The 27,787-nt window shown below is 32.3% G+C and overlaps 1 protein-coding gene across 1 annotated transcript; it reads right to left on the reverse strand.

Moving 5' to 3' along the window:
• Window positions 1-620: 620 nt before the first annotated feature.
• Window positions 621-27,782, reverse strand: LOC143075540 (uncharacterized). The gene is made up of 14 exons (XM_076250982.1): window positions 27,701-27,782; window positions 25,167-25,267; window positions 22,535-22,739; window positions 20,971-21,020; window positions 20,515-20,593; window positions 16,538-16,588; window positions 15,966-16,260; window positions 15,543-15,588; window positions 15,156-15,340; window positions 14,598-14,708; window positions 13,194-13,329; window positions 12,450-12,609; window positions 10,438-10,502; window positions 621-1,679 (listed from the first exon to the last, which is right to left on the reverse strand). The coding sequence occupies exons 2-14, from the start codon at window positions 25,200-25,202 to the stop codon at window positions 1,509-1,511; spliced, it is 1,590 nt and encodes a 529-aa protein (XP_076107097.1). The 5' UTR covers window positions 25,203-25,267; window positions 27,701-27,782; the 3' UTR covers window positions 621-1,508.
• Between the last annotated feature and the right edge of the window lie 5 nt (window positions 27,783-27,787).

The following is a 27,787-nucleotide window of genomic DNA, read 5'->3' on the forward strand; positions in this document are numbered from 1 at the left end:
ACATTGTAAGACATTATAAGACGTTTTTAAACATTGTGAGAAGTTAAATGACATTGTGAGAAATTAAATGACATTGTGAGAAATTAAATGACATTGTGAGAAATTAAATGACATTGTGAGAAATTAAATGACACTGTAAAACCTTGTAAGACATTTTAAAACATTGTAAGACATTATAAGACGTTTTTAAACATTGTGAGAAGTTAAATGACATTGTGAGAAATTAAATGACACTGTAAAACCTTGTAAGACATTTTAAAACATTGTAAGACATTATAAGACGTTTTTAAACATTGTGAGAAGTTAAATGACATTGTGAGAAATTAAATGACATTGTAAAACCTTGTAAGACATTTTAAAACATTGTAAGACATTATAAGACGTTTTTAAACATTGTGAGAAGTTAAATGACATTGTGAGAAATTAAATGACACTGTAAAACCTTGTAAGACATTTTAAAACATTGTAAGACATTATAAGACGTTTTTAAACATTGTGAGAAGTTAAATGACATTGTGAGAAATTAAATGACACTGTAAAACCTTGTAAGACATTTTAAAACATTGTAAGACATTATAAGACGTTTTTAAACATTGTGAGAAGTTAAATGACACTGTGAGAAATTAAATGACATTGTAAAACCTTGTAAGACATTGTAAAATATTGCAAGACATTATTGGTTGTGACTTGGATGTGTCTGTAAAATGAAACCTTCAATTAAGTTAAATATAAAAGATAATTGTGTTTTTTATAAGATAATAATGAATGTTCTAGTAGTATGCTAAATTGTGAAAAAATATTTTTATGAAACAACCATTTATTTCTTTTTTCATTAAAAAAACATTCTTAACATATAAAAGTAAGTAATGACCTATACAATTGTATTGTTTTATACCCATTACCATAAACACTACGCTACAAATAATAACATTTTCAGATCTTTAAGAGTCAACATTAATAATAATAAATATACTGTAAATTCAGAAATTATTATCTGCATTTATTATTGCAATTCCAGGTGATATCCCGACACTTAAATGTGAAGGATATCAGAATGTGAGTTCTTATTATTGTGATACCCACCTAGTCACATTATTGGCATTACTTTTTCCCCTCCCAATAATTTCAGAATTCACAGTAATGCTTTTTGCTTTTCTGAATCTTGAATCAATTCTAGAAATTTATTTTAATATAAATTACTTCCCTTCCATGGAGTTAGTAATGGTTTTCTACAATCTAGGGCTACCATGAGAAGTAAATGAATTATTAGTTATACCCTTAGTATACAACCATTTATTGCATTGTAATCAAGTATGATTATTGTAAAAATAACAAATAATTGGTCATACTTAGTCATTCTCAACATACCTTAGTAGTGCAATCAAACAGTTTAAATCCCCAGTCAAAAAAAAGTGTATCTTAATATTGCTTTTTCTTTAGAGAGAGAAAGAATCAATTCAGGGTTGAAAAAATGACTCATTACAAGTTTCTATTGTACTAAATACAATTCAACAAAATTCTTCACTTTGATTGACTAGAGAATTATCATCAAACTGTGCATCTACTTGGTCCAGTATCCATGGTGATTCTTCAATAACAACAGAAATCAGACGATCTAAGTAGAACTTTTGGCGACTAGCTTCTTTCACAATTTCTTTAAGAGAATCTGTTACTTGTTCCTACAGAAAACAGTCAAATATGCCCATTACATGTTAAAAGTATTTGGTAAATATGAAGTTGACCATCTATAAATAGGAAATGACATAACACAGTAACACATGTTCATATGAAGACTAATAAAAAAATACCAGGAATATTTGATTTTGGGTTCCGTAAAAATAGTAACTGAATTTTAAAGGGGCATTAGCTGTCAATTTCATCTTCACTGATTTTGCTCAAATTCTCATATTTTATTCATATGTTACAACATATACCCAAATTACAAAATGTCTAAAATAAACAAATAACAATGCATGGGCTTGATAATATGTATCAACATTTCGTGTGTAAATTTGACTAGACACCATCTAATTAACCATCAAGATTTATACCTCCAAAGAGTGTCTATAACCATATAACCCGATATAAACAAAAATATATAAAATATAAACAGATGTACAATTGATTTTTTTAGGTCTGTTTGATCTCATATTGTAGGTTAAAAAGTAAATTTATTTTTGTTTTATCCTGTTTAAGAGCGATTTATTTGTGGATTGAATCAGACAGCCAAATGATTCATCCTTGTTTCACTTTCAATGTTGACATTTGTTTCCATTTAATAGCTGAATAGATGTTAGTAAATATGTCATATGCAGGGACATACAGATAGACAGTGATAATACTGTATACATTGTGTCCTTCAGAGCTGAGTATTAATAGAAAGAACCGTTTAAGACATGTCAATACAAGATTCACAGGCATTTCTTTGTTAACAAGATGTTATTTACCCTCAAAAGTGATATATGCAATAAATTAAAGGGTCGCAGCAACAACTATTGAGAACATGAAAAGTCTTTGTAGTGCAGTTAATCATGAGAGGTGAATTAATTAAATGACAATGGCAACCAGATGCTCCGCAGGGCGCAGCTATATACGACCGCAGAGGTTGAACCCTGAACAGTTGGGGCAAGTATTGACACAACATTTAAGCTGGATTCAGCTCTAAATTTGGATTGTGATTAAATAGTTGACACAGCATAGGTTTCTGACACAGAATGAATGTGGTCTAATGAACTTAAAATATTTTGTTTGCCTTTGAGCAATTCACTATGCTGTTGAATATTAATCCTCTCAAAAAAATGTTTGAAGAAATTTTCTTTTTATTTATGAAATCTGAAATGAGAAAAATTTAACCCCCCCCCCCTTTTTTTCACATCCCCCTTTCCCTTTTTCCAAAACTGACCTCAATTCAAATTCCTAATGGAGTTTGCAACAATAACTACTCATTTAAATACATCATAAAATATTAAAATGTAAAATAAAGTGCTTGTTATCACTGAATGGTAGATTGTTTTAATTTATCAGTTGGTAGTAAAAGTGAATATACATTGTATATTGTATAAAACAATGATTTAAGTTGATTCAACTACTATTCTGGACAAAGAAAGATAACTCCAATTGAAAATTTCTTGCTATTGCACAATATTGTGCAATTAGATATTTCTTGCTATTGTGCAATACTGTGCAATTGGAAATATTTGCTATTGCACAATACTGTGCAATTGAAGATTTCTTGCTATTGGGCAATACTGTGCAATTGAAAATTGCTTGCTATTGCACAATACTGTGCAATTGAAGATTTCTTGCTATTGCTGAATACTGTGCAATTGAAAATTTCTTGCTATTGCACAATACTTAATATAATAATTTTGATCCTGATTTGAACCAACTTGAAAACTGGGCCCATAATCAAAAATCTAAGTATATGTTTAGATTCAGCATATCAAAAAAGCCCAAGAATTCAATTTTTGTTAAAATCAAACTTAGTTTAATTTTGGACCCTTTGGACTTTAATGTAGACCAATTTGAAAACAGGACCAAAAATTAAGAATCTACATACACAGTTAGATTTGGCATATCAAAGAACCCCAATTATTCAATTTTTGATGAAATCAAACAAAGTTTAATTTTGGACCCCGATTTGGACCAACTTGAAAACTGGGCCAATAATAAAAAATCTAAGTACATTTTTAGATTCAGCATATCAAAGAACCCCAAGAAGTCAATTTTTGTTAAAATCAAACTAAGTTTAATTTTGGACCCTTTGGACCTTAATGTAGACCAATTTGAAAATGGGACCAAAAATTAAGAATCTACATGCTATATACTAACGTTAACGAGGCCGGGATAAGGTACCGGTACTTCATGTATCTCTAACAAATGTAAAATTCAAATAAAATATTTTAACATTTAAAAAAAAAAAAAAAAAAAAAAAAAAAAAAAAAAAAAAAAAAAAGAATCTACATACACAGTTAGATTCGGCATATCAAAGAACCCCAATTATTCAATTTTTGATGAAATCAAACAAAGTTCAATTTTGGACCCTTTGGGCCCCTTATTCCTAAACTGTTGGGACCAAACCTCCAAAAATCAAACCCAACCTTCCTTTTATGGTCATGAACCGTGTGATTAAATTTCATAGATTTCTATTTACTAATACTAAAGTTATGGTGCGAAAACCAAGAATAATGCTTATTTGGGCCCCTTTTTGGCCCCTAATTCCTAAACTGTTGGGACCAAAACTCCCAAAATCAATCCCAACCTTCCTTTTGTGTTCATAAACCTTGTGTTTAAATTTCATTGATTTCTATTTACTTAAGTTATACTAAAGTTATTGTACAAAAACCAAGAATAATGCTTATTTGGGCACTTTTTTGGCCCCTAATTCCTAAACTGTTGGGACCAAAACTCCCAAAATCAATCCCAACCTTCCTTTTGTGGTCATAAACCTTGTGTCAAAATTTCATAGATTTCAATTTACTTAAACTAAAGTTATAGTGCGAAAACCAAGAAAATGCTTATTTGGGCCCTTTTTGGCCCCTAATTCCTAAAATGTTGGGACCAAAACTCCCAAAATCAATCCCAACCTTCCTTTTGTGGTCATAAACCTTGTGTCAAAATTTCATAGATTTCAATTTACTTAAACTAAACTTATAGTGCGAAAACCAAGAAAATGCTTATTTGGGCCCTTTTTGGCCCCTAATTCCTAAAATGTTGGGACCAAAACTCCCAAAATCAATCCCAACCTTTCTTTTGTGGTCATAAACACTGTGTTAAAATTTCATAGATTTCTATTCACTTTTACTAAAGTTAGAGTGCGAAAACTAAAAGTATTCGGACGACGAAGACGACGACGCCAACGTGATAGCAATATACGACAAAAAATTAAAATTCTTGCGGTCGTATAAAAACCTATTAAAATTATGAAACAAATTCTAAGATATTAAAGTGTGTCTTTTATAGGTCATTATCTTAAATTAGTAACAACCATCTGTGAACACAATGTAGAAACTTCAGTTTGCCAAGTAATTTTCTTTCATAAGATACAGGAAAATCTGTGTTATTATAAGGTGTAAGAAAAAGAGGTTTCAAGTAGCATTGATTTTTATATTGAAAAATATACCCACCAACTGATAAATATTTCTCTAAATAGATATATTATATTGTAGACTTATAAGGATAAAATCATAAGCTTAACAATATCTCTCTATATATATACACACATTATAATTATACATTGACAACCTGAATGCTCTGAATCAAAACAATAACAAATATCCCTGATCAGGAGAAAAAGAATTTTGAAATACTGAAGAAATTATTGTGATGTTTTTATTAATGCAAATAATGCGACTAGGTGAGTATTGCAATATTAAGAATTATTTATGTCAATCAGTATGTAGATTTTTCTAAAATCGCATTGATAAATCTTATGTTTTGTCACTTCTTCATAATTTGCAATAATAAATGCACACAACAATTTCTGAATTTACAGTATTCAAAGTATATCCCTTTCATGTGTTAAGTTTTTCTTAGTCACTGCCAATTTGTAGTTTCAGAATCAAAGGATTATGGGTAATTTAATTGTTTATACACACAAAGGAAATAAAATTATATTACATCTTTGGTTGAATTTTCATTGTTTATGACATTTTTACAACGTTTTGGTGTATTCTTTGAAAATAATACCCATTTGTACTCCCCAATAAGAAATGCACCTATAATACTGTAACAAAATGGGGGTTCCTTGAAATGGAACTTGTTTTTCCCTAAAATTGTGTGATGATGTTGTTAAAACCTTACCGTTAAATGACTGTGTTTATTTTATATTTCTTGTACAACTTTGTGTAAACATTGTTAACTTTTTATTATTCTTAACGTCCATGTTTTTACTATTGGAACAGCTGTGAATTGTTTACTTCATTTTAAGTACACCAATGACGTCATAACCTTATTTTTCTATGACGTCGGCTCTGGCTTTGGTAATTTCGGTAAATGGTAAGCCGAAATGGTAAAAATGGTAAGCCGAAATGGTAAATGGTAAACCATTTTGGTAATGGTTTACCAAAGTATAAATACGGTGGAGAGAAAGGATAAGGTTTAGTACGACTTTACCCTGGGCAAGTAACACACGCTAATTCCAAGCGATTTAAATATACATGTACCGAAACCATTTACCAGACTAAGTAATAACCAGACTATTTCCGTATAATGTGGGCTTGTTAGTTCCATAACAAGTTGTATTTATAGAATAACTTCTCGAGAGAAACGTTGTCTTTTAACATTGAATTTGAGTTACCATTTGCCGATTACCAAACTATAGTTCGTAGACCATGTAGACTTTCGGGGTATAATATTTCCGCTATCCATTTTCTTTGCGATATTCTAATAAAGTGTGGTATTTATTTGTTAAACTAGAATACTGTTAAGTTATTTAATATGTGTACGCATTGTTGATATTTATAATACATCTTAAAGTAAATACAAGTTGATTTTTATTTAACGAGTCTGTTATTCTTACAAAAACCTAAACGGAACCAAACTAAGATCTATCAGAATACAACAACGTACCACAAAACCTATACAGAACCAACTGTAGATCTACCCGAATACCACGATACCAGAGAACCACGTTACCAAAGAAGAGTCGCCAGTTATAACTTTAGTTCATATGTTCCAGTCTTATAGCAACACACTAAGGGTTCCAATATTTATAGTTAACACCAAAGCTTGACCGCTCGGTTATCGTTACAGTGGTAGCAGCGGAGGCACGTACCTACAATTTTTTTTATTCTTTCAATAAGTTTAATAAAATTTAAGATCAGGCAAAAAAAATAAATATAAGTAAAATGGATAGCGCGGAAAATAGATTTGAAACACCTAGGTTAACTGCCCAGGGTAGACCAGTACTCCCCCGATCTCGGTCCTGTGAAACTTTCCATGATCTGACGCCGACCGGAGAGATAAGCATAAGAGTGAACCAAGATCAATGGCCCTCACAAGAGAATACAGATAGATACGAAAAGGATGGTATACACCATACTGACAAAAGGCCATTGTCAGGAGGTCTATCACCATCAACGAAAGTGGCCATTGACCAAGCGAAAAATAAGGAAGTTTCAAATAGGGCAACGGTTGTGCATTTGGAACCAAATGCGACGTGGCCGGTAAAACAGAATCTTGGTGAAGAGTCAAGCACTCTTTATAACCATGCTGCCAGGTCTAGGTATGGGTTTTGGAGTCAGAAAGCAGAGGGTTCTACTATAGCAGCGGGTACTGTTATAGCAGAGGGTTATGCTGAAGCAGAGGTTACTGCTGAAGCAAAGGGTTCTGCTGAGGGAGACTCCGGGAATACAAGACGAGGCGCAACGTCTTGTGAATCCAGATGGGATTCGGGAGATTTACCTAGGACTTTGGACCGGGGCGTACTCCATAATATGGGGGCAACGTACCAAGCATTACCTTTGACGTCCCGCGGACGATTCAGAGTTGGGGTTAACGGGACCGACCATGAACACCGTACTGATGAAATGACCAGTAATTTAAATTATTCTGGCATTAGCAATAAACCAAATTTTGAGCGTGATTATGATATAAACTTACAAAATACAAACTGTTACAAAAAGAAACCAGTACTTTATGATGGAGAGACTAATTGGGAAGACTATTTAGTTCAGTTTGGATTAATTGCGGCAATTAATAAATGGTCTGACCTAGAGAAAGATTTAGAATTAGCTACTAGCTTAAGAGGTTCCGCCCAAAGTATTTTAACCAATTTAAGACCAGAGATGCGGTCCAATTTTGTACAACTAACTGCCGCTTTAGCGTCACGTTTTCAACCAGAAAACCAAGCAGAATTGTACAGGGCGCAAATGAAAAGTAAAATACGCGGACGCACGGAACATATACCTGAATTAGGCCAAGACATTAAACGTCTAGTAAGATTAGCGTATCCATCAGCTCCAATGGAGGTTAGGGACTATTTAGCACGTGATTGTTTTATTGATTCTCTAAATGATGCTGACATGGAATGGGCTATTTTCCAGGCCAAAGCAAAAAATATTGATAACGCAATTCAAGTAGCTCTTGAATATGAAGCCTTCCAAAACAACAGACGTAAATACTGTAAATGAATATAATAATTTTGATTTAAATAGGGAAATTTATTTGTCTGAACAAAGTGATGACATTTCAGGTCGTCTTTCAAAAAATTCCTTATAACAGAAATAACAACTTAATTCCAAGAAAAGTGGTAGACCAAATGACTGGTCGGGGAAACTATTAGTAGCTGAAACTGAGTACCAAGTTTTAGCTGAGACTAATTATGATTTAAAGGAGTCCAATAATTTTGAGAAATTCAGTCAGATAATATATTCTGATAGTTTATTTGTAATTGTCAATGTTTTGACATGAAATTACATTGTTTGATTAATACCAGGTCCATTGTATGTGGGTAGTATTTTTTTTTATTTGTTATTCATCCATGAATAATACCATGTCCACGATTGTGAAGACAGTGTTAACCAATACACGTAGTGGGTTACCCCTGCATGGCTAATGGAAGCGTAGTTATGCCGATGGGGACTGCTGTATTACCAACACAGTCTAATAAATACTCGGTATCGTGTCTCATTATTGCTGACATAGATATACTTGTATCAATGATTATTGAGTTTGATTTTTATAGATAAAAGTCCATGTATATATTGGATAAGGGAAAGAGTTTTTGTAGATTAAATGTAATTTTATTTCAGATTTTTATTGATATTGTGTACATTTGTTGATTGTTTAAATATGTAGCTTGTTTTCAGGAAATTCATTCATACTCTATGAACGTTCGTCTTGCGAAGAATATTTGATGATGCTATATAAACATTTGTCAAAATACACTGAATTATTTCTGATGTGAGAACATTCATAACGCGAAGTAAAAGTGTTGCTGGTTAATGAACATTCGTCTAGAACGTGTAGTGAAGAAGATTCGTCAGTGCTCTATTATCTATATAAACATTGGTCGAAATAACAGAACTCGCATTTATGAACTTTCATTATGAGAAGAAGATGTATTGGTGTTTTATGAACATTTGTCAAGTAAAGAAGATATGTCTGTGCTCTATAAACATTCGTTAAAATAAACAGAACTCGTTTTTATGAACAATCGTTATGTGTAGAATAGATGTTGGTGCTATATGAACATTTACAAAACTAAAGGATATCATAAAGAACTGTGAGGAAGTAAAAATTTGCGGGAAGACAAAAGACGAAAATGAACAATAAACACTCAGAAGATTGTATTATATTTGATCAAATATTGTTTTATAATTTTGAATATGTATTGTTTTAAATTTTAGGGAATGTCTTTTCATGTTTGAGGGCAAACATTATTTTTCAAAGGTGGGGAGAGTGTAACAAAATGGGGGTTCCTTGAAATGGAACTTGTTTTTCCCTAAAATTGTGTGATGATGTTGTTAAAACCTTACCGTTAAATGACTGTGTTTATTTTATATTTCTTGTACAACTTTGTGTAAACATTGTTAACTTTTTATTATTCTTAACGTCCATGTTTTTACTATCGGAACAGCTGTGAATTGTTTACTTCATTTTAAGTACACCAATGACGTCATAACCTTATTTTTCTATGACGTCGGCTCTGGCTTTGGTAATTTCGGTAAATGGTAAGCCGAAATGGTAAAAATGGTAAGCCGAAATGGTAAATGGTAAACCATTTTGGTAATGGTTTACCAAAGTATAAATACGGTGGAGAGAAAGGATAAGGTTTAGTACGACTTTACCCTGGGCAAGTAACACACGCTAATTCCAAGCGATTTAAATATACATGTACCGAAACCATTTACCAGACTAAGTAATAACCAGACTATTTCCGTATAATGTGGGCTTGTTAGTTCCATAACAAGTTGTATTTATAGAATAACTTCTCGAGAGAAACGTTGTCTTTTAACATTGAATTTGATTTACCATTTGCCGATTACCAAACTATAGTTCGTAGACCATGTAGACTTTCGGGGTATAATATTTCCGCTATCCATTTTCTTTGCGATATTCTAATAAAGTGTGGTATTTATTTGTTAAACTAGAATACTGTTAAGTTATTTAATATGTGTACGCATTGTTGATATTTATAATACATCTTAAAGTAAATACAAGTTGATTTTTATTTAACGAGTCTGTTATTCTTACAAAAACCTAAACGGAACCAAACTAAGATCTATCAGAATACAACAACGTACCACAAAACCTATACAGAACCAACTGTAGATCTACCCGAATACCACGATACCAGAGAACCACGTTACCAAAGAAGAGTCGCCAGTTATAACTTTAGTTCATATGTTCCAGTCTTATAGCAACACACTAAGGGTTCCAATATTTATAGTTAACACCAAAGCTTGACCGCTCGGTTATCGTTACAATACATACCTTTGTAGCAGATTCTACATTTAGACTTTCCATGGTCATCTTGTAGTACTCTGTCTCTCCAGACACTGTAATATAAAATAAAAGGATATTATTTAAGCTTTAATATCATATAATTATCTTGGCATTATATTCACTGTATCTGGCAGCTTTACAGATGCTAAGTTTAATCTTTATAATAAAGCATTAAAAGCCTTTTTTAAATTAAAAAGATATTTCACTCATTTTAAACCTAATATTAAAACACTTTTACATCTTTTTGACCACATACTGAAGCCAATTTTGTTATATGGCTCAGAAATTTGGGGCCAATTCTCTCCAAATAAGTTACAATCAAAAGGAGACAACTATTTTTTTCAGATGTGTAAAGATCTAGTTATCGAAAAGTTACATGTTAAATTTTGTAAATATTCTCTACAGGTACCTAGAAGATCAACTAACCTAGCAGTGATGGGAGAGTTGGGGCGCTACCCCCTCTCTCTTGAGGTTATTCTTAATATGACTAAATTTTGGGTCAGACTCTCAGAACAAAATAACTCCCTCATTAAAGAAGCATTTGAAGAGTCCAAAATTTTATCTAAAAAATGTAACGACAATTGGTTGGGAAGCATTAATTCATTATTTAAATATCTTAACTTAACCCCAGAATATTTGTTAAATCACAAATCTCATCAATTATCATTAAAATACTCCACATTAAATATGATGAAATTTGGCTTAACCAATTAAATAATAACAAACCTGGCATGGCGCAAGGAAATAAATTAAGAACCTATAGACTATTTAAAAATAATATTGGCCTTGAAAAATATTTATTGTTAAATAATTGTAAAACATTAAACGAGTTAACCAAATTTAGAATCAGTGGCCATGAACTTGAAATAGAAAAGGGAAGACATAAAGGAATACCCCCAGACAAAAGATTTTGTAAACTATGTAATAATGACATTGTTGAGGATGAAATTCATTTTCTTCTTCAATGTCCATCACTTAAAACTGAAAGGTCCAGTTTCATTTTAGATTTATCCTCTAAATTTACTAATTTTAAAACTTTAAATGACCAAGATAAATTTGTATGGTTGATGTCAAATGAAGATCCATTTGTTAATAACATAATGATTAAGTTAATAGATAATTTAATAAAGACTAGAAGAGTAAAATTAAGTAATAAAACATGAGAAGCCCTGAGCCCTTCTTTTCACTATACAACGGTACTGATTGTGTTCACTCACTCATTATCTTTGAGAAAATATACTGTATTTGTTGTCTCCCTTCTCTTATATAGTTTTAGTGTCATGTATTATAATTTCAAATAGTTCAATGAAAAAAATTACAACAATTATTTGTACACTTTAATTTAAACTGTAATTGTACTGCTCCTCTGGGCGTCTTGATTGACAAATAAAAATTGTTGTTGTTGTTGTTGTTGTTGTACAGGTGAATAATGATTCTATAAAAGTCATCCCTTAACGTGTTAGTTGATCTGTAAAATATCAACTTAGATATCAAGTTATCTCTATTAAGAGGCACTGAGATGCTTGCATTGGTCAATTTATCACCTAGAGAATTTGAATAATTTTATGGCTGTAAAGTTCAAGAATTCGCAAAACTTTATCACAAGAGGAAGTTTGTAATATATCTGTTTATAATTTATAACTCAACAATTAAAAGAATTATACAAAGTGCAAAAAGTTAATTTATATTGAAGAATATTAAAAACTGTTTTTTTTTTTTTTTTTAAAGACTGATTGAACAACTGTAATAGAAAAGCAAGGACATGGGGTTTCCATCCATGACACAAAATCACTACATGAACAGCAAAAACCACAGAGCAAAATAAGCTCTCACCTCATTGCAAGTTTAAGAAGGCTTCTAGCTTTGGCTTGAGCGGAATTCTTTGCAAAAATTATTTGGAACTTTAGGCTTTGTTAGATGTGACCCCACCAAATCGGGCCAGTTTCAATCCTTCTAGCCAAATGAGTGATACAATACAGATTTGTTTACAATAACATTACCATGTCTTTTAAATCTTTTCCTGACATTATCTCTGAGAGCATTGTCTCTCTGTTCCTTCATATCCCCCATAACTTTGGTCTGTAAGCTCAACTGTTCTGATAATGCTGAAACCTGCTGCTTTAAATCATCTATTTCTTCCTTGGCCTTCACTAGTTCCTCCTGAAAAACATTTGAAGAATGATAAAATATAAATCATTTTTAGTTAAAAAGCTTCTTCTGATATTTTCCAATTATAAGTTTACAAAAAGAGGAACAAAAGATACCAGAGGTACATTCAAACTCATATGTTGAAAATAAACAGACAATGTCATGGCTAAAAAAGAAAAAGACCAATAGAGAAACAATAGTACACAAAACACAACATAGAAAACTGAAGAATGAGAAACACGAACCCCACCAAAAACTTTAAATGTAGCCCTTAATTACCCACCATTTTATATGCTCATTTTGTGTTGATAGCAGGTTTTTTTCTTAGAAAATTAAATTATGCCCTGAAAGAAATGAAACTTCAAAGTTTCCAATAGTAGAAAACATCCTTCGATACATGCCTGATCCTAGGAACACTGGCTATATTATTGGAGTCACAATAACAAAGTCTTATTTGAAGTGTGAGGTAAGTATTTCACTATAAAGCAATGTTGTTAAATTCCAAATCTATTTATTTTTTTTTGTTAGCTGGTAATTATCTAACTTAATAACAATTCTATTTTTACACTTGAAGTTGACTTCTAGGTTCTCGCTACCTGCATTGTAAATTTCTCCTTCAACTCATCAAGGTCATCATCAGACAGACTACATACAATGTCTTCTGGGTCTTTATCTTTCATTTCTGTCAGAACATGTTTCAATTTCTCCCATTTGTCCTCTTCTGACATATTTCTACAAAAATGAATTTCAGTTTATTGTCGTCGTGTTTTATGAAAATTGTCCAGCATGTATATAAGAATAACAAGTGTGCTGTGAGCTACTGCTCACTGATGATACCCCCGCCGCAAGTGGATAATGTAAATAGTGTAAAAATATGTAAGTGTTCGGTAAACAGGAAGTTGTCGAGTGATGAATCTGAAAACGCATCACACGGTATATAGCTGACTTATATAAACATTGAAACCAAATTTCAGAAATCCTGGCATTGTAGTTCCTGAGAAAAATGCGACAAAACTTTTCAACTCGGCCATCGTGTGTAAAATGATACAAGTGTTCGGGAAACAGGAAGTTGTCGAGTGATGAATCTGAAAACTCATCACACAGTATAGCTGACTTATATAAAGCCTAAAACTAAATTTCAGAAATCCTGGCATTGTAGTTCCTGAGAAAAATGCAACGAACATATTCATGGGACGGACGGACTGACGGACTGATAGACGGACTGACGGACAGACAGACAGATGTAAAACAGTATACCCCCCTTTTTCAAAGCGGGTAATATTCAAAGCGGGGGTATAATAACCATTCAAAACTGTTTCCTTTAGAGTGTGCAAAGAAAATTAACATGTAAACAAAACAAGCCCAAAATACTGAAGGCTTAGTTTTTTAACTGTACTAATCATTCATTAAAGAGTTGTGAAGGACATTTGGTGAAGTCTGTTTGTGTTCAATGATCTGTATATATAACCTTAAGCCTAATCCAACTATATAGTTGAGGCCTCAGTATATAAACTTGTTAAGTGTACTAATTCTATTCAGTATTTTTAAAATAATTATAATACCAAAACTATGTGTCCACCATACACCCACTTACACGATCACCTTTTCTTGTTCAGAGAACCATGAATTCTGGTTCAAAACCATAGTAATTATATATTTAAATGTTAACATCATATTGAGCATGTGAACTAAGTTTTAAATAGATTGGACCATCACTTGATGGTTACTTACATGATTATCATGCAGATGACATCACCCCCTAGTTTTTGGTGGAGTTTATGTTGCTCATTCTTTAGTTTTCTATGTTGTATTTTGTAAACTGTTTGTGTTTTCATCACTTTTTTATTTTTGACATGGCGTTGTCAGTTTGTTTTGACTTCTGAGTTAATATCCTTTGGTAATTTCAACCGTTCTTTTTTTAATTTTTTTTTTATCAAAAACTCAACCTCATTCAGGGTAGAGAAACTGACTTGAAAACATCATTTACCAAATATACCTACATGTGTTCTTGAGAGACAACTAAATACAGTTCTTGACTGTCATTCAGGACACTTTGTAAAAATCTGTCATCAATCAAATGACTTGCTAAATACCCATTCAGTTCAAGAACTCTGAAAAATTACATATTGTCATGCAAGTTAAAATATAAACACAAAATATGTGGATATCAAAATCATATATATAAAAGGGATGGACAAACAGACTGATAGAGGTTAACCTGTATAACCCCACTCTTTTGGAAGGTTTATGAGGGGATTTCACTCAATAAACCAACATATTAATTTTTTGGCATATAAAAATATGGAAGAATATAAAGTTACTGTTATTTCAGAAATTATCGTGAGGTGTTTGTTTATGAAAATAATGCCACAGGGTGAGTATAGCAATCAGAACTAGCATTCTAATATCATCTACATATTTCTGTAAGCAAGATTTATTTTAAATTGAAATAATCAATCTTGCAATCTTGTACATTCTAAAAAAAAATTCAAATAATAAATGCACACAACAATTTCTGAGTCTACAGTACATAAATAAGAACAAATTGTGTGTCATACCTGCAGCCTAACAGTGAATCTAGGTTGTCTTCACATTTAACAACCATCAGGTTACCAGAAGAGTCTGTGTGTAGAGTCAAGCCAAACAGATTGCCATATTTCTGGATACAGACACACTTGACTTCCTGTCTCTCCTGATTCCCAAGAAGTTCGAACAGAGTACATCTGCTGGTAGCTTGGTTCTTCTATATACATGATAATAAATAAGAATTATTAGTTAAGAAACAAAAAGTAAAAAATAATAAATGCTCAACATTTTCAAGAAACATGGTGATCTCTATTCATGGCTTATTTTAGGTTAATGCTGAATTTTATATCCATTTTTTAATTTCTGCTGTTTTGATTGCAGATCCAATTTCACACAATAAAAAAACAAAAACAACATACCTTCCTAGGAGGCTTTTCTAATGTTTTCACTTTCCTTTGTCTCAACCTTCAATACAAAATTTCATAAATTTATATGTATTTTTTTTAATTAATTGCTGATTGCAGTGTACTTGCTTAAGTTTGCATTTTATATTTTTACCTTTAAATTACTTAAAAAAAAATTTTTTTAATTTTTTTTACATAAGATGGATTCTGAGTAAATCTTTCAGAAACTTTCAATGCTTTCAACACAACTCATATACAGTAGTGTTATATTGCTGGAAAAAATAAAATGTTTTAAGAGCTTTATAAACAGGAAGAAAAGCATAATTTTTTCAAATTCTTTTATTACCACTTTATTATGATCCTGTATTGATAACCTTGCTTTGTACGCACAGAGAAAAGATGGATTAAGAGAATAATATATACAAAATTTTGTTGTACCCTGACAATGTCTCTGACATGACGGTTGGATCTGAACATTTCCGTAACTTTGCTAGCGGTGATGAGACAACTGAAGAAGGCGAAGTAGATGGTGTGGAATTATGGGATGGTAGGAAAATGACTGGTGATCTTCTTGCCTCTTTTGAAATTTGTCTGGCAGCCATGTATTTTTCACGGTCTAATGGTGACGTGAATTGTTCTGGATTGTCTTGTTCCTCTGATTCAAGTCGTAAGAGTTCATATACATGTGATAACAATAGTTCCTTGTCACTAACACTTATATGGTCATAGTTATCTACAAATAAGGTTAAAATCGTGCGATTATTATGTCTCTTCATAGTCTCTTATGATTTACATTCCTTTTGTTCAATAAATACGCTATTTTTCTCTTTTTAATTTGAAAAAAATTGCCATAGTGTCTTTTGATTTTCATTTGTTTTGTTCAATAAATGTGTTACTTTTTTCTAGTTTTGAATTGAAAAGAAAATTAATCAATCTGTCATGGAAGCTAATAACAATTTCATATATCTATAATCAAAATAATTTCTTTTATCTTAAAGTTATTAGTCTACCTAAAAATGGAAGTCTAATTTCTGCCAGGTCTTCTCCTTTTACATGATGTCCTACAATATAAGGAAAATAAAATATTGTTAATATATCAATAATAACTAAAGCTGTTTGCATCAGGACTTATACCCCAGTAGTTTCTGCTGTAAAATTCAGTATTGAGACGATGACATTTTTGGCTTTAATCCATATCAATGTTAACGGTCAATCAACTTTTTTGTGGTCAAAGATCAAAGCCATACTAACAAATCATCTTACTTTAATGCATCTGCATACTTAGTTTAACTTGGTTTGATTAACCTAAATTCTCCACCAAACAGTGATGTTCTGAACCTAAATAACTATCATAGGGGTCAAGGTGAGGGTGACATGATTTTAAAATTTGACACATCCCAATCCCATATAATTGGTTTTTAATTTAAGTGCTACAGTACAAAAGTTATGTGCAGGACACAAATCAGACAAGGTTTAACTACATTAAGGTGTAATACCACCATTGATTTTCCCCTATTAGTCTTTGTTAAATTTGCACTTTTCAAAAAATTGTGTAGAAATTATCTTTGTTTCAAATAGAGAAATACTTGGTATGAGTAAAGTTAGATCCTGTCCAGTACTACAGAAAAAAATTCACATAACTTTTCATTGCATATAAGAAACAAGAGTGCACACACTGAAATGTCTCGCCTTCTTTACTAATCATTGATATTATGTTGATAGTCCTAAGTATAAAGCTTTATTACAACTGTCACATAAACGTTACATTAACCAAGATAACTAAACATAAACCAATGAACCATGAAAATGAGGTCAAGGTCAGATGAACCATGTCAGGCTGACATGTACAGCTAACAATGCTTCCATAAAACAAATATAGTTGACCTAATACTTATAGTTTAAGAAAAATAGACCAAAACACAAAAACTTAAGACTGAGCAATGAACCGTGAAAATGAGGTCAAGGTCAAATAAAACCTGCGCGACTAATATATAAATCATAAAATATTTCCATACACTAAATATAGTTGACCTATGGCGTATAGTATCAGATAAAAAGACCAAAACTCAAAAAACTTAACTTTGACCACTGAACTATGAAAATGAGGTCAAGGTCAGATGACATCTGTCCGCTAGACATGTTCACCTTACAATTATTCCATACAACAAATATAGTAGACCTATTGCATAAAGTATGAGAAAAACAGACCAAAACACAAAAACTTAACTTTAACCACTGAACCATGAAAATGAGGTCAAGGTCTGATGACACCTGCCAGTTGGACATGTACACCTTACAGTCCTTCCATACACCGAATATACTAGTCCTATTGCTTATAGTATCTGAGATATGGACTTGACCACCAAAACTTAACCTTGTTCACTGATCCATGAAATGAGGTCGAGGTCAAGTGAAAACTGTCTGACGGGCATGAGGACCTTGCAAGGTACGCACATACCAAATATAGTTATCCTTTTACTTATAATAAGAGAGAATTCAACATTACAAACTAGAGGCTCTAAAGAGCCTGTGTCGCTCACCTTGGTCTATGTGCATATTAAACAAAGGACACAAATGGATTCATGACAAAATTGTATTTTGGTGATGGTGATGTGTTTGAAGTTCTTACTTTACTGAACGATTTTGCTTCTTACAATTATATCTATAATGAACTTTGCCCATTAGTAACAGAGAACTATATTTGGTAAAAATTTACATATATTTACCAAATTAATGAAAATTGTTAAAAGTTGACTATAAAGGGCAATAACTCCTTAAGGGGTCAATTGACCATTTAGGTCATGTTGACTTATTTGTAGATCTTACTTTGCTGAACATTATTGCTGTTTACAGTTTATCGCTATCTATAATAGTATTCAAGATAACCAAAAACGGCAAAATTTCTTTAAAAATTACCAATTGGAGGGCAGCAACCCAACAACCAGTTGTCCAATTCATCTGAAAAATTCAGGGCAGTTAGATATTACTTGATTAACAATTTAACTTCTTGTCAGATTTGCTCTAGATGCTTTGAATTCATAGTTATAAGCCAAAAACTGCATTTTACCCCTATGTTCTATTTTCAGCCGTGTTGGCCATCTTGGTTGAATGGCCAGGTCATCGGACACATTTTTCAAACTAGATACCCCAAAGATGATTGTGGCCTAGTAGTTTCAGTGGAGATTTTGTAAAAGATTACTTAGATTTATGAAAAATGGTTAAAGATTGACTATAAAGGGCAATAACTCCTAAAGGGGTCAACTGACCATTTTGGTCATGTTGACTTATTTGTAGATCTTAATTTGCTGAACATTATTGCTGGTTACAGTTTATCTCTATCTATAATAATATTCAAGATAATAACCAAAAACAGCAAAGTTTCCTCAAAATTACCAATTCAGGGGCAGCAACCCAACAACCGATTGACAGATTCATCTGAAAATTTCAGGGCAGATAGATCTTGACCTGATAAACATTTTTATCCCATCAGATTTCCTCAAAATGCTTTGGTTTTTGAGTTATAAGCCAAAAACTGCATTTTACCCCTTTGTTCTATTTTTAGCCGTGGCGGCCATCTTGGTTGGTTGACCAGGTCACGCCACACATTTTTTAAATTAGATACCCCAAAGATGATTGTGGCCAAGTTTTGATTAATTTGGCCCAGTAGTTTCAGAGGAGAAGATTTTTGTAAAAGATTACTTTAATTAACGAAAAATGGTTAAAAATTGACTATAAAGGGCAATAACTCCTAAACGGGTCAACTGACCATTTTGGTCATGTTGACTTATTTGTAGATCTTACTTTGCTGAACATTATTGCTTTTACAGTTTATCTCTATCTATAATAATATTCAAGATAATAACCAAAAACAGCAAAATTTCCTCAAAATTACCAATTCAGGGGCAGCAACCCAACAACCGATTGACCGATTCATCTGAAAATTTCAGGGCAGATAGATCTTGACCTGATAAACATTTTTACCCCATGTCAGATTTGCTCTAAATGCTTTGGTTTTTGAGTTATAAGCCAAAAACTGCATTTTACCCCTATGTTCTATTTTTAGCCGTGGCGGCCATCTTGGTTGGTTGACCGGGTCACGCCACACATTTTTTAAACTAGATACCCCAATGATGATTGTGGCCAAGTTTGGTTTGATTTGGCCCAGTAGTTTCAGAGGAGAAGATTTTTGTAAAAGTTAACGACGACGGACGACGACGGACGCAGGACGACGGACGCCGGACGCAAAGTGATGGGAAAAGCTCACTTGGCCCTTCGGGCCAGGTGAGCTAAAAATCTGAACTTTTTTTTCAAGTGGTCACTGAACCATGAAAATGAGGTCAAGGACATTGGACATATGACTGACGGAAACTTCGTAACATGAGGCATCTATATACAAAGTATGAAGCATCCAGGTCTTCCATCTTCTAAAATATAAAGCTTTTAAGAAGTGAGCTAACACCGCCGCCGCCGCCGCCGGATCACTATCCCTATGTCGAGCTTTCTGCAACAAAAGTTGCAGGCTCGACAAAAAACCATCATTGTAAGTTAACAAATCAAATTCCTCCCCTTATTCAACCTGTGTACAAGATTTAGTAACCATGTAACCTCAAGCTTACAAAATATTCTATAGAAACCCCCCCTCCAAAAAAAAATAACGGTGCTTTGAAATACCAAAGACATTTGTTTATGAAACAGAAATGTTTTACTGCAATAAAATGTAGGATTAATTACCTACAACTGTCAAATTCAAGGGAATATTTTTTTTCAACCTATTTTCGTATACAATCGGATGTGACGTACCATGATTTGGTGGTATTACACCTTAAGGGTAAATGTTCAAAGTCAAGGTCAAAGTGCTCTGATTTTTTTAATGTGGCATTTCCCTTCCAATGATGCAGCTGAATACCATATTTGTCAAACAATAATACACCGTACAAATGTTATGAGTCAGACACAAATCGTCAAAAAATATTTCGATCCAACTTACTTTGGAATGTTAGAATGAATTTGTGCAGACCTTCTTTCTCTAGCCATCGTATCACATCTGATGTGGTCCACTGTCGTAACTGTAATTAAATAGTTAATTTTACATTCAATAAATATATATAGCATGGACTTATTTATATTTACAAAACAGTAAGAAAAATGTTAAGGTTAAATGTGTGCACAAAACACATATCAAGTAAGGATTAAACAGGTTTCCCCCTAAGGTTGTTGATGTGTAACTGGACCTATCAACTCACAACTTGAATAAAACTCCAAGAGACCAAATAACACAGAAATCAACAACTATGGGTCACTGTACGGCCTTCAACAATAAGCAAAACCCATACCGCATAGTCAACTATAAAAACTATGATGACCACCTATAGTTATTTATGGCAACACAAATTCTCTTTTTAATATACAATGTAACAGAAAGAATCTTGTCATGTGTCCTTACCTGTCTGACAATAGTAGGCTCTCTTCTCAAGCCTTTCTTTATTGTTCCACCTAAAAAAAAAAGAAGATTTAAATAAATTTCAACGATCAGTCAAGTTTTTTAAGTATTTGTCTGGATAAAATAAATCTTTAACTGACTATGCTAATAAAATTGAGAATGGAAATGGGGAATGTGCCAAAGAGACAACAACCCGACCATAGAGCAGACAACAGCAGAAGGTCACCAACAGGTCTTCAATGCAACAAGAAATTCTCGCACACAAGCAACTAAAAGTTAAAATAATACGACTAACAAAGGCCAGAGGCTCCTGACTTGGGACAGGCGCGAAAATGTGGCGGGGTTAAACATCTTTGTGAGATCTCAACCCTCCCCCATACCTCTAGCCAATGCAGAAAAGTAAACGCATAACAATACGCACATTAAAATTCAGTTCAAGAGAAGTCCGGGTCTGATGTCAGAAGATGTAACCAAAGAAAATAAACAAGATAAATATGTCTTATGATTAAGGAAAACGTTGTATTTCCAAAGCATTCTGTTAGGCTAGCCTATTTTCCCTAACACATACACATTTTTCAAATCATAAAAGAAACATGAAGATTATTCGCCATAATAAAAATAAGCTTGACTTCAATTCTCTGACATCAAAACAGAAACTTACACAGGTAAGGTGGCCCAATGAGGCACTGACAGATGTGATTTTACCTTCTCAATATTGAACTATAGTATAAAACTGAGAAAGGAAATGGAGAATGTGTCAAAGCGACACCAACCCAACCATAGAGCAGACAACAGCTGAAGGCCACCAATGGGTCTTCAATGTAGCGAGAAACTCCCGCACCCGGAGGCGTCCTTCAGCTGGCCCCTTAAAAAATAAGTATACTAGTTCAGTGATAATGGACATCATACTAAACTCCGAATTATATATTTACAAGAAACTAAAATTAAAAATCATACAAGACTAACAAAGCCAGAGGCTCTTGACTTGGGACAGGCGCAAAATTGCGGCAGGGTTAAACATTTTATGAGTTCTCAACTCTCCCCCTACACCTCTTGCCAATGTAGAAAAGTAAATGCATAACAATATGTACAATAAAATTCAGTTCAAGAGAAGTCCGAGACCGATGTCAGAAGATGTAACAAAAGAAAATAAACAAAATAATAATAATACATAAATAACAACAGACTACTACCAGTTAACTGACATGCCAGCTCCAGACCTCAATTAAATTATTATGCATGTAATTATCGCTATTTTAAGAAATTTTCCTTTGATCTTGTTGACTGATAATTTCCTTTCTCAGCAGAATCGAGTGATACGAAAAATTATCACTAGAAACAACGGGTGCATGTGGCATTATCAATGAAATTGAAAACCTTGTCATAAGTAAAATAGAGATAAACAGATTATCATTGGTCATCTCAACTTGATTGCTTTTCTCACTTTCGCCGTCCCGGCTCAAACCAGAAATTGAGATGATCAACAATAATCTATAATTAAATAATAAAGTAAACATGGTTTTCAAATCTCTTTTGATTCAGATTATGTATAATTCAATGTATTTACTATTTGATTTGTTGGTTTGATCTTCTGTTAGATCTGACCAATCAGACTGCAGTAATTGTTCAGCTGTGATCTGCTCTTTTTGAACTTCAGACAGTCTCTCCTCAATGACCTGTGTTTGCTCTGCATTGTCCTGCTGCAGACGAGATAAATTGTCAGCCAAACGCTCAGACGATTTTTCTAAGTCTTGCCTTGTGATGGACATTTGCTGAAAAAAAATAATTTGAAATAATCAATTTCCATGCAAGTACAAAAGTAATGCATACAAAAATTCATATATTCAATCAGAATATTTTACATGTTTTGGATAACTTAAACTTTAGTTTTCTGATCGACCTAACCATGGTAACTGACTGTTTCTACAGATAAATTGAAGTACACAATTTATTGTTGGAATGATTCATTATTTGTGTAGCTCTTTCTGCCCACACTGGTACATAATAATAAAAAGCCACTGTCAAACAGGACATAGAGCTCAAACTCATTTGACATTACATTGCAAGGTAACAGTTCACTTCAATTTTGTATTTACCTTGACCTATCTAAATATACCATGGATTTTGCAAGTTTAAATTATTGCGTTTACAACTCTGTCACATTTTTCGCAATAATAAAGACCTCAGAATAATTTCTGAATTTACAGTATTGGTTTCACTCAATCAGTATCTGATAGTAGTTACATGTACAAGAAAAAATGGTTAGCAGTTTAATGGTTTTGATAAGGAATACAAGACATCCTCTACTGAAAAACACTTTGGCCAAAAAAAAATATGCGTGTTTCCTATTACATGGAATTTCAAAAAAGGGTAGGTAGGTGTTTTTTTTTGTTTTTTTGTTGTTGTTTTTTTTGAAGGGGGGTTGAAATTCAACATAAATATTGTTAAAAAAAATTAGATAAAATATCTGCAGATTATGTAGTCATCAGTAATGGTTAATTTGGTTTGCAGTTTTTAAATCCTATATATTAAAATAAATTAATCAAATGTCCTAAAATATTTATATGAATTATTATCTACCATCCATAGTTTGTGTCTTTATTTGTTTTGTAAACAAATTAATATCCATTATTTACATTATCACACAGCCACAGGTAAACTAATTTGGCTATAAATTAGATGAAGCATGTTTGTGCAGAATCTCCAAACTAAAATCATATTTGTTATTATTTTATTTCTTTAAATAATCAAGTTTGAATTTACATAAATAATCATTATTGATAAAATATAATTGCATAAAGTTTACGTTTTCTGAAGACTATTTATTTTTAGGTCATGGTTCTAGAGGCTTCCTCACAAATTTGTTTATATCCAATATGGCGTCCATGACATGTGTTTACTTTTGCACTTAAATATTTCTGACAAAAGTCAGATTTCTCTTGCCAAAAGGGATTTATATTTACATTGCAATAAATTATTCAGAAGGAGTTACATTCTGTTAAGGGCATACGATACAGTTTTGATCCTGTATTTACAAGTTCGTGAAAATTTGCATATAGGCTATTTTTTACCTGATTAATTCAAATATGTAATAAAAAATATACCTTCATGTGCTACTTTTTGAGTAAAATGAGGTCGAAATTTTGTATATTTGCTCAAAATTCAGATTTGTGGTCGTAATTTCTTTTTCGAAAGAAAGACATAACTTTTTTGTTATAAAAGATAAACACAAATTGTTTTTTGTTAAATAATCGGTAATTTCTGTATTTTATAACTATCCTAAAAAATTATGCATTTTTAATTCAGAAATAACTCATATTTATCAAATGTTCATGAATTGAGGAAAATACATCATTTTTTGCTGCATGTTTATCAAAATTAAAAAAAAACCTCTATTTACAGTTTTATAAAATTTGGGTCACATAATCTCCCTGCAAAATGAAACAAATTGCTGTTTTGAAAAATAGGGGTCCATGAACTCGCTTTCAAATTAAATCAGTTTAAATGATAAAAATCAGTCGAAAAATGCATCTTTTCCCGATATGTCACAGTTTGACGTCGCGAAAATAACATTTTAAGTTAGAAACATCATTACCTCCCCTGTAACTGTATCGTATGCCCTTAAGATTATATTTCTGATTCTGTGAGCATTTAGAGTTTTATGAAATTCTCCCAACAGCAACGTTTACGTACTGATCTTGTCAACTGAGTCTTGCAAATTCAAACCATTTGAAGTAAAAGGGCATCTTATTCACATGGTTAAGGAAGATAATAAATAAAGACAACAATTTATCAAGAAATAGTTCTTTTTTCTTCAATAAAAACGAAATCTTCTTGTCTGCAAGTTTGTAAATTCGCAACTTCTGGGTCCATTTACTGTCAGAAAAAATCCGATTGTGCATGGATTTGACAGATTTACCCGAATATTCTTTTCTGATTTGCCGATATATATTCTTTAATCCTATATTTTCGATTACACAATGAAATTAACATTAAACATATAGGGAAGGGTTTGGTGTTTTGAAATAATATTACAATAGCCAATACATTCGTTTAGCGGATATCCGAATTTTTTGGAATTCGTCAAAAAAAAGTTAAGGATCGGGATTTTGGCTGGAAAAAAAGGGTAGGTCGTGTAACCGGAAACAAACATATTTTTTTTTTGGCCTTATCAGATTACATAACATGAATATATGTACCTTCAGAACTTTAACAGATGGAGCTTTAGTTTCCATGTCACAGATTGCACACTGTTCCCTTTGGCTTACACATCTGCTTAACGCTTAACTGATCTCACAATCTGTCAAAAAAAAAAATAACAATATTAATCCTAGTTATAAGTTTAAAATAAATTATAAATCAATCTTTTTTATAACTCAAATACAAATTTTGGAAAATAAATGGGTGGTATGCCTTAGAAACTCAGATGAATTTGATGCCCCTGCTTGCTTATACCCTTATAAAGGGACATACATGTACATGTAAATCAAGAACAGTAAAAGTGATGCTACCCAAACTCATACTTTGTGTTTTGTAGTAATAAGCTTTGCATATAAGTTTCATAAGAAAACTAATGTCAGTCTAAGTTAGAAAACCGAAACCAGTTAAGGGACAAACAGACAGACATTCCTCATTACAAGTTACATATACATGTATGCATCACTTAAAGTAGAATGATGCACTCTACATAAGAAATTTAAGTTGATAGCAGTTTCAATTTGTGTAGGGAAATCAAGATTCTAGCTGTTTCTTAAGTTGTTCCTTCTAACTGGCAACAATATGGAATGTATAGCAGCTGCCTTTTTTTCTGGCACCAACTTTTATCATATATCAAGATAGTTAGGGATACATGTCATGCATGTACTATTGTCACGTACTCGGGGTAGTGACTTCTGGGTATCGTACCAAATTTTACCCCTGGATATTGGAAGCTGCACGGTTTCTTATATTTTTATCTTTAATTTGTTAACTTTGGCCTCTGACACACAATAACAATTTGTGGGACGTGTTGCTGTATTTGAACAGACCTTGTGTTAAGCAACAACCAGTGCTAACCTGTGCACTATTCCAAACGTTGCTAATTTCTACCTATGCGCTACTATCCTGTGCACCGCTATCCTGTGCACTATCTGGCTTATTCAGCCTGTGCACTGCCTAACCAGTGCATGTATTTCCGCACAGTCGCCTATGCACCTATTACCCGGTGTGTAAATACAACTTTAATACTCCTGCAACCTTATTCTGACAGGTACGCAGATATTCTTATTCAGATTCTATCAATTCTTTTATAAAGTGTAAATAATTACCTTTTAGCTTATTAAAGACTTCTTGATTATCCAACAAACGCCTTTGTTTTGACAGCACATCAGCTTATATACTAAGGTTTTGGACCATACCATTTAATTTGGATGATACCATATGTCTTATTCATATGAGTGTTTATAATTACCTAACCCTTAATGCTAAAACGTTTGAATGACGGCCCTTATGTTTACGACTACTGATCGGAATATTTCTGGGTATGATAACCACGACCTGTCCGTTACTAAATATTATAAATATCCATAGCAATGTAAACAAAACAAAACCAAAAGTAGACAACTGTTCAACTTTCAAACATAACGAGTTCGTATAACAATGTTTCAGCTTGATAAAAGAAATAAGAAGAAGAACACTAGTAAAATAAAACAGGTGAACCAATTTCAAAGAAAACTATCTAAAAATCTGGGAACTTTTAAATCTGTCATGTGTTTTTCATGTTTGTGTATTGTGTATGATGTTTTTTTTCTTTTTTAACAGACAATCATTTCATCATGTTCATGAGAAAGTTGTTTTTTTATTTGGCTTATTTAACCTGTTTAACATGATTTATACATTTGTCATGTTTGCTGTTGAAAGGAAGATGATGGTAAACATATGTAGTATTTTAGATAAAAGAACATGTTCAGATCTAGAGGTGGTGTAATACACACTGGTATGGGTCATTCCAATTTGCAGGTATAAATTGAAATTTTTGAAATCATAGAAAATTCAGAAATTATATTAATCTTAATTGCTCATGCTTGTCCTGCAATTGATTTAAAAGTAAACAGGGACTTAATTTAAAGTCACTCCGGAGATTGTTTAAACATGTTAAAATTATGTGTTCCTAGAATATCAAAAAATTGCTATCAAATTAATTATTATGAATATTATTTTTTAAATCAGTTGCAACTAGTGGACGCTTAAAGGTGACTGCAGGGTCATCATGTCCATTATAAATGATTACATGATCTCCCTTAACGGCTGATTAATAAAATATTTTAATTTTTTTCCATTAATATTTACGATTTTATTTCTCATGTTTCTTTTTTTCCGATTTTTAATTTCCGTTCAACGTTTTTGCTATTATTATTTCACGTAGTTCCGTGTTCAGGGCCCCCTTTACCACCCTCTTACAGGTAACTTCTGCCTTATTTACTAGAAAAATAAGAAAGGGTTAAAAACTTGAGAAACTGTATATTTGGTTTTGAAATCCGGATAAAACTATCGCAAATTTGACGAATAATGTCTTTTAGACTTTTTATTACTTTATCTGTTTATTTTATTGCAACATTGGTCGTAATGACACTTATGGCATTTTTTAACAAGGAAGAGTTGTTTCTTCTTGTCTTAGTTTTTATCATCTTTTAAATCTTCTCGTGGAAAATGACCCGATGGATTTATATGAGTTTAAATAAGTCTAATTTCTCACCATATGGAACAGTTTCAGGTCTTTTGATAATTTCTCAAATATAACTTCCGGTTTTCGGTTTTCTCTGGATTTATCCTCATTTAAATT

This window comes from Mytilus galloprovincialis, chromosome 5, assembly GCF_965363235.1.
Source record: "Mytilus galloprovincialis chromosome 5, xbMytGall1.hap1.1, whole genome shotgun sequence".
NCBI classification, from domain to species: domain Eukaryota; kingdom Metazoa; phylum Mollusca; class Bivalvia; order Mytilida; family Mytilidae; genus Mytilus; species Mytilus galloprovincialis.